The 7500-nt window shown below is 48.6% G+C and overlaps 1 protein-coding gene across 1 annotated transcript in view; it reads left to right on the top strand.

The window, feature by feature from the left end:
• LOC139421561 (voltage-dependent P/Q-type calcium channel subunit alpha-1A-like) overlaps nt 1–7500 on the top strand; it is a 192606-nt gene that overhangs the window by 58110 nt on the left and 126996 nt on the right. The window contains exons 2-3 of the mRNA XM_071172579.1: nt 2583–2688; nt 6503–6642. Coding sequence (XP_071028680.1) covers nt 2583–2688; nt 6503–6642 — 246 coding nt within the window. The remainder of the gene's footprint in view (nt 1–2582; nt 2689–6502; nt 6643–7500) is intronic.

The following is a 7500-nucleotide window of genomic DNA, read 5'->3' as shown; positions in this document are numbered from 1 at the left end:
CTGTCCCCCCCTCCCTGGTTTCTTCCTGTCCTCTCTGTCTGCCCCACTCCTCCCTGGTTTCTTCCTGTCCTCTCTGTCTGCCCTCTCCTCCCTGGTTTCTTCCTGTCCTCTCTGTCTGCCCTCTCCTCCCTGGTTTCTTCCTGTCCTCTCTGTCTGTCCCCCCTCCCTGGTTTCTTCCTGTCCTCTCTGTCTGTCCTCCCCTCCCTGGTTTCTTCCTGTCCTCTCTGTCTGCCCTCTCCTCCCTGGTTTCTTCCTGTCCTCTCTGTCTGTCCTCTTCTCCTCTCCTCCCTGGTTTCTTCCTGTCCTATCTGTCTGCCCTCTCCTCCTGGATGTCTTCCTGTCCTCTCCGTCTGTCCTCTTCTCCTCTCCTCCCTGGTTTCTTCCTGTCCTCTCTGTCTGTCCTCTCCTCCCTGGTTTCTTCCTGTCCTCTCTGTCTGTCCCCCCCTCCCTGGTTTCTTCCTGTCCTCTCTGTCTGCCCCACTCCTCCCTGGTTTCTTCCTGTCCTCTCTGTCTGCCCTCTCCTCCCTGGTTTCTTCCTGTCCTCTCTGTCTGCCCTCTCCTCCCTGGTTTTTTCCTGTCCTCTCTGTCTGTCCCCCCCTCCCTGGTTTCTTCCTGTCCTCTCTGTCTGTCCTCCCCTCCCTGGTTTCTTCCTGTCCTCTCTGTCTGCCCTCTCCTCCCTGGTTTCTTCCTGTCCTCTCTGTCTGTCCTCTTCCCCCTCCTCCCTGGTTTCTTCCTGTCCTCTGTCTGCCCTCTCCTCCTGGATCTCTTCCTGTCCTCTCCGTCTGTCCTCTTCTCCTCTCCTCCCTGGTTTCTTCCTGTCCTCTCTGTCTGTCCCCCCCTCTCTTCCTGTCCTCTCTGTCTGTCCTCCCCTCCCTGGTTTCTTCCTGTCCTCTCTGTCTGCCATCTCCTCCCTGGTTTCTTCCTGTCCTCTCTGTCTGTCCTCTTCTCCTCTCCTCCCTGGTTTCTTCCTGTCCTATCTGTCTGCCCTCTCCTCCTGGATCTCTTCCTGTCCTCTCCGTCTGTCCTCTTCTCCTCTCCTCCCTGTTTCTTCCTGTCCTCTCTGTCTGTCCTCTCCTCCCTGGTTTCTTCCTGTCCTCTCTGTCTGCCCTCTCCTCCCTGGTTTCTTACTGTCCTCTCTGTCTGTCCTCCCCTCCCTGGTTTCTTCCTGTTCGCTCTGTCTGCCCTCTCCTCCTGGATCTCTTCCTGTCCTATCCGTCTGTCCTCTCCTCCCTGGTTTCTTCCTGTCCTCTCTGTCTGTCCTCTCCTCCCTGGTTTCTTCCTGTCCTCTCTGTCTGTCCTCCCCTCCCTGGCTTCCCCCTGTACTCTTTGTCTGCCCTTTCCTCCCTGGTTTCTTCCTCTTTGTCTGCCCTTTCCTCCCTGGTTTCTGTCCTCTCTGTCTGCCCTCTCCTCCCTGGTTTCTTCCTGTCCTCTCTGTCTGCCCTCTCCTCCCTGGTTTCTTCCTGTCCTCTCTGTCTGCCCTCTTTTCCCTAGTTTCTTCCTGTCCTCTCTGTCTGTCCCCCCCTCCCTGGTTTCTTCCTGTCCTCTCTGTCTGCCCCACTCCTCCCTGGTTTCTTCCTGTCCTCTCTGTCTGCCCTCTCCTCCCTGGTTTCTTCCTGTCCTCTCTGTCTGCCCTCTCCTCCCTGGTTTCTTCCTGTCCTCTCTGTCTGTCCCCCCCTCCCTGGTTTCTTCCTGTCATCTCTGTCTGTCCTCCCCTCCCTGGTTTCTTTCTGTCCTCTCTGTCTGCCCTCTCCTCCCTGGTTTCTTCCTGTCCTCTCTGTCTGTCCTCTTCTCCTCTCCTCCCTGGTTTCTTCCTGTCCTATCTGTCTGCCCTCTCCTCCTGGATCTCTTCCTGTCCTCTCCGTCTGTCCTCTTCTCCTCTCCTCCCTGGTTTCTTCCTGTCCTCTCTGTCTGTCCTCTCCTCCCTGGTTTCTTCCTGTCCTCTCTGTCTGTCCCCCCCTCCCTGGTTTCTTCCTGTCCTCTCTGTCTGCCCCACTCCTCCCTGGTTTCTTCCTGTCCTCTCTGTCTGCCCTCTCCTCCCTGGTTTCTTCCTGTCCTCTCTGTCTGCCCTCTCCTCCCTGGTTTCTTCCTGTCCTCTCTGTCTGCCCCCCCCTCCCTGGTTTCTTCCTGTCCTCTCTGTCTGTCCTCCCCTCCCTGGTTTCTTCCTGTCCTCTCTGTCTGCCCTCTCCTCCCTGGTTTCTTCCTGTCCTCTCTGTCTGTCCTCTTCTCCTCTCCTCCCTGGTTTCTTCCTGTCCTATCTGTCTGCCCTCTCCTCCTGGATCTCTTCCTGTCCTCTCCGTCTGTCCTCTTCTCCTCTCCTCCCTGGTTTCTTCCTGTCCTCTCTGTCTGTCCTCTCCTCCCTGGTTTCTTCCTGTCCTCTCTGTCTGCCCTCTCCTCCCTGGTTTCTTACTGTCCTCTCTGTCTGTCCTCCCCTCCCTGGTTTCTTCCTGTTCGCTCTGTCTGCCCTCTCCTCCTGGATCTCTTCCTGTCCTATCCGTCTGTCCTCTCCTCCCTGGTTTCTTCCTGTCCTCTCCATCTGTCCTCTGCTCTCCTCCCTGTTTTCTTCCTTGACTGTACTCTCTCACTCCGTTTGAGTGGTTGATCCTGGCCACCATCTGTGCCAACTGTATTGTCCTGGCTCTGGAGCAACATCTGCCTGATGGAGACAAGACTCCTCTGTCTGAACGCCTGGTACGTCACACACACACTGGACACACACACACACACAAACGGGAATTTGTCCCACACCCCTACTTACGGATGCATACACACACACACATACAAATTTGTGCATGCACACACATGCATGAATGCACACAAACACTCATACAGACACACATATGAATGCACACAAACACTCACACAGACACACATATGAATGCACACAAACACTCACACAGACACACATATGAATGTACACAAACACTCACACAGACACACATACCAATCTCACACACATGCTGTAAGCATACATGCTGTACTATACAGGTGTATATGCATGGATCAATCAGGATGTTTCTTTGTGTATACATTAATGTTACGTATAATGCAGTGTGTGAACCTTCCCAGGTGGATAAATACTATACAATTCAGATCAGTTCCCTTCCCCTTTCCTGTCCCTTTCATCTCTCTGTCCTCTCAGCACCATAGAGCCTTACTTCACACTGTCTAACATCTATCTGTCCTCTCAGCACCATAGAGCCTTACTTCACACTGTCTGACATCTATCTGTCCTCTCAGCACCCTAGAGCCTTACTTCACACTGTCTGACATCTATCTGTCCTCTCAGCACCATAGAGCCTTACTTCACACTGTCTGACATCTATCTGTCCTCTCAGCACCCTAGAGCCTTACTTCACACTGTCTAACATCTATCTGTCCTCTCAGCACCATAGAGCCTTACTTCACACTGTCTAACATCTATCTGTCCTCTCAGCACCATAGAGCCTTACTTCACACTGTCTAACATCTCTCTGTCCTCTCAGCACCATAGAGCCTTACTTCACACTGTCTAACATCTCTCTGTCCTCTCAGCACCATAGAGCCTTACTTCACACTGTCTCTGACATCTATCTGTCATCTCAGCTCCATAGAGCCTTACTTCACACTGTCTGACATCTATCTGTCCTCTCAGCACCATAGAGCCTTACTTCACACTGTCTAACATCTCTCTGTCCTCTCAGCACCATAGAGCCTTACTTCACACTGTCTAACATCTATCTGTCATCTCAGCACCATAGAGCCTTACTTCACACTGTCTGACATCTCTCTGTCATCTCAGCTCCATAGAGCCTTACTTCACACTGTCTAACATCTATCTGTCATCTCAGCACCATAGAGCCTTGCTTCACACTGTCTGACATCTCTCTGTCATCTCAGCTCCATAGAGCCTTACTTCACACTGTCTGACATCTATCTGTCCTCTCAGCACCATAGAGCCTTACTTCACACTGTCTGACATCTCTCTGTCATCTCAGCTCCATAGAGCCTTACTTCACACTGTCTGACATCTATCTGTCCTCTCAGCACCATAGAGCCTTAATTCACACTGTCTAACATCTCTCTGTCCTCTCAGCACCATAGAGCCTTACTTCACACTGTCTGACATCTCTCTGTCCTCTCAGCACCATAGAGCCTTACTTCACACTGTCTGACATCTCTCTGTCATCTCAGCTCCATAGAGCCTTACTTCACACTATCTGACATCTCTCTGTCCTCTCAGCACCATAGAGCCTTACTTCACACTGTCTGACATCTCTCTGTCCTCTCAGCTCCATAGAGCCTTACTTCACACCGTCTAACATCTATCTGTCATCTCAGCACCATAGAGCCTTACTTCACACTGTCTGACATCTCTCTGTCATCTCAGCACCATAGAGCCTTACTTCACACTGTCTCTGACATCTATCTGTCATCTCAGCTCCATAGAGCCTTACTTCACACTGTCTGACATCTATCTGTCCTATCAGCACCATATAGCCTTACTTCACACTGTCTAACATCTATATGTCCTCTCAGCACCATTGAGCCTTACTTCACACTGTCTGACATCTCTCTGTCATCTCAGCTCCATAGAGCCTTACTTCACACTGTCTGACATATATATATCCTCTCAGCACCATAGAGCCTTACTTCACACTGTCTAACATCTATCTGTCCTCTCAGCACCATAGAGCCTTACTTCACACTGTCTGACATCTCTCTGTCCTCTCAGCACCATAGAGCCTTACTTCACACTGTCTGACATCTCTCTGTCATCTCAGCTCCATAAAGCCTTACTTCACACTGTCTGACATCTCTCTGTCATCTCAGCTCCATAGAGCCTTACTTCACACTGTCTGACATCTCTCTGTCATCTCAGCTCCATAAAGCCTTACTTCACACTGTCTGACATCTCTCTGTCATCTCAGCTCCATAGAGCCTTACTTCACACTGTCTGACATCTCTCTGTCCTCTCAGCACCATAGAGCCTTACTTCACACTGTCTGACATCTCTCTGTCATCTCAGCACCATAGAGCCTTACTTCACACTGTCTGACATCTCTCTGTCATCTCAGCTCCATAGAGCCTTACTTCACACTGTCTGACATCTATCTGTCCTCTCAGCACCATAGAGCCTTACTTCACACTGTCTAACATCTATCTGTCCTCTCAGCTCCATAGAGCCTTACTTCACACTGTCTGACATCTCTCTGTCCTCTCAGCACCAAAGAGCCTTACTTCACACTGTCTAACATCTATCTGTCCTCTCAGCACCATAGAGCCTTACTTCACACTGTCTGACATCTCTCTGTCCTCTCAGCACCATAGAGCCTTACTTCACACTGTCTGACATCTCTCTGTCATCTCAGCTCCATAGAGCCTTACTTCACACTGTCTGACATCTCTCTGTCCTCTCAGCACCATAGAGCCTTACTTCACACTGTCTAACATCTATCTGTCCTCTCAGCACCAAAGAGCCTTACTTCACACTGTCTAACGTCTCTCTGTCCTCTCAGCACCATAGAGCCTTACTTCACACTGTCTGACATCTCTCTGTCATCTCAGCTCCATAGAGCCTTACTTCACACTGTCTAACATCTATCTGTCATCTCAGCACCATAGAGCCTTACTTCACACTGTCTAACATCTATCTGTCATCTCAGCTCCATAGAGCCTTACTTCACACTGTCTAACATCTCTCTGTCCTCTCAGCACCATAGAGCCTTACTTCACACTGTCTGACATCTCTCTGTCATCTCAGCACCATAGAGCCTTACTTCACACTGTCTGACATCTATCTGTCATCTCAGCTCCATAGAGCCTTACTTCACACTGTCTGACATCGCTCTGTCATCTCAGCTCCATAGAGCCTTACTTCACACTGTCTAACATCTATCTGTCATCTCAGCTCCATAGAGCCTTACTTCACACTGTCTAACATCTCTCTGTCATCTCAGCTCCATAGAGCCTTACTTCACACTGTCTAACATCTCTCTGTCATCTCAGCTCCATAGAGCCTTACTTCACACTATCTGACATCTCTCTGTCCTCTCAGCACCATAGAGCCTTACTTCACACTGTCTAACATCTCTCTGTCATCTCAGCTCCATAGAGCCTTACTTCACACTATCTGACATCTCTCTGTCCTCTCAGCACCATAGAGCCTTACTTCACACTGTCTGACATCTCTCTGTCATCTCAGCTCCATAGAGCCTTACTTCACTCTGTCTGACATCTTGGATTATGTCATATATTGTGTATTTAAAGGGGCAATCTGCAGTTGGTACATCCATGTTTTGACTTTATACCCATTGATTCTTGAAGAATATAATTTTTTTTCACTCCCCGACGGAACCCCCCAAAATAATATAACAGTTTGTTTTATTGTTTTAAAAACAATGTACTTCTAAAAAAAAAAGAAAACATATTTTAAACTGCAGATTGTCCCTTTAAGTTGAACCCTGTAAAATATTTGCACTGAGCCCTCTTCTATTACCCCCCCCCCCCCCTCTCTCTCCTTTAGGATGACACTGAGCCCTACTTCATAGGGATCTTCTGTTTTGAGTCAGGCATTAAGATCCTGGCTCTAGGATTTGCCTTCCATAAGAACTCCTACATAAGGAACGGATGGAATGCCATGGACTTCGTAGTAGTATGCACAGGGTGAGTGTTGAGAAACACACACACACACACGCCCACACACACCCACTCCCACACATATGCAAAGATAAACTCAAACATGAGTGCACACCAGTGTATACACAGTAGCCAGTAGACACAGTATGTCCGCACGCATGCACCCAAACACGCTACACACACATTCACTGAAACAAGAAGCTGCTGTGAACCACGTTGAAAACACAGACATTCACACCGACAAACAGATCATGTGATCACATGCTAGAGAGAGGGGAGTCATATATGTATGTATGTATGTATGTATGTATGTATGTATGTGTGCATGCTAGTGCTCGTGTGTGTGCATGTGTGCATGTGTGCCTACGTGCCAATGTGTATGCGTGTGTACATGCAAATGTATTAAAAAGTATGGAAATGAATGCACTCACTACTGTAAGTCGCTCTGGATAAGAGTGACATCTCTGTTCTATCTGTCTGATAGAACTCAGTGCACTCAATTTGATGGGCTTATGTCTGTTAAATTGTCTGTCTTGAATGGTGTGCCCCAAGGCTCTGTACTTGGTCCTTTCTTATTCACTATTTTAAAAATGATTTGTCCAAAATGTCCAAAATGCACAACTTCATTTTTATGTTGATGATACTGTTATTTACTGTTGTGCCTCGTCTCTTACAAAAGCTTTCCAGAACATGCAAACTGCTTTTTTTACTGTTCAACATACCTTGTGTCAATTAAAGCTTATCCTCAATACTGACAAAACTAAACTAATGGTGGTTTCTAATGCAAGAAATAGACCTCTGAACCTTTCACCTATTACTACCTGTCAGGGCAAGGTGATTGAGGTTGTAACCTCATATAAATATCTTGGAATTTTAATTGATGAC

Source organism: Oncorhynchus clarkii, chromosome 12, assembly GCF_045791955.1.
Source record: "Oncorhynchus clarkii lewisi isolate Uvic-CL-2024 chromosome 12, UVic_Ocla_1.0, whole genome shotgun sequence".
Lineage (NCBI taxonomy): Eukaryota > Metazoa > Chordata > Actinopteri > Salmoniformes > Salmonidae > Oncorhynchus > Oncorhynchus clarkii.
The sequence above is the reverse complement of the archived record's forward strand: the minus strand, read 5'-3'. Positions and strand labels throughout refer to the sequence as shown.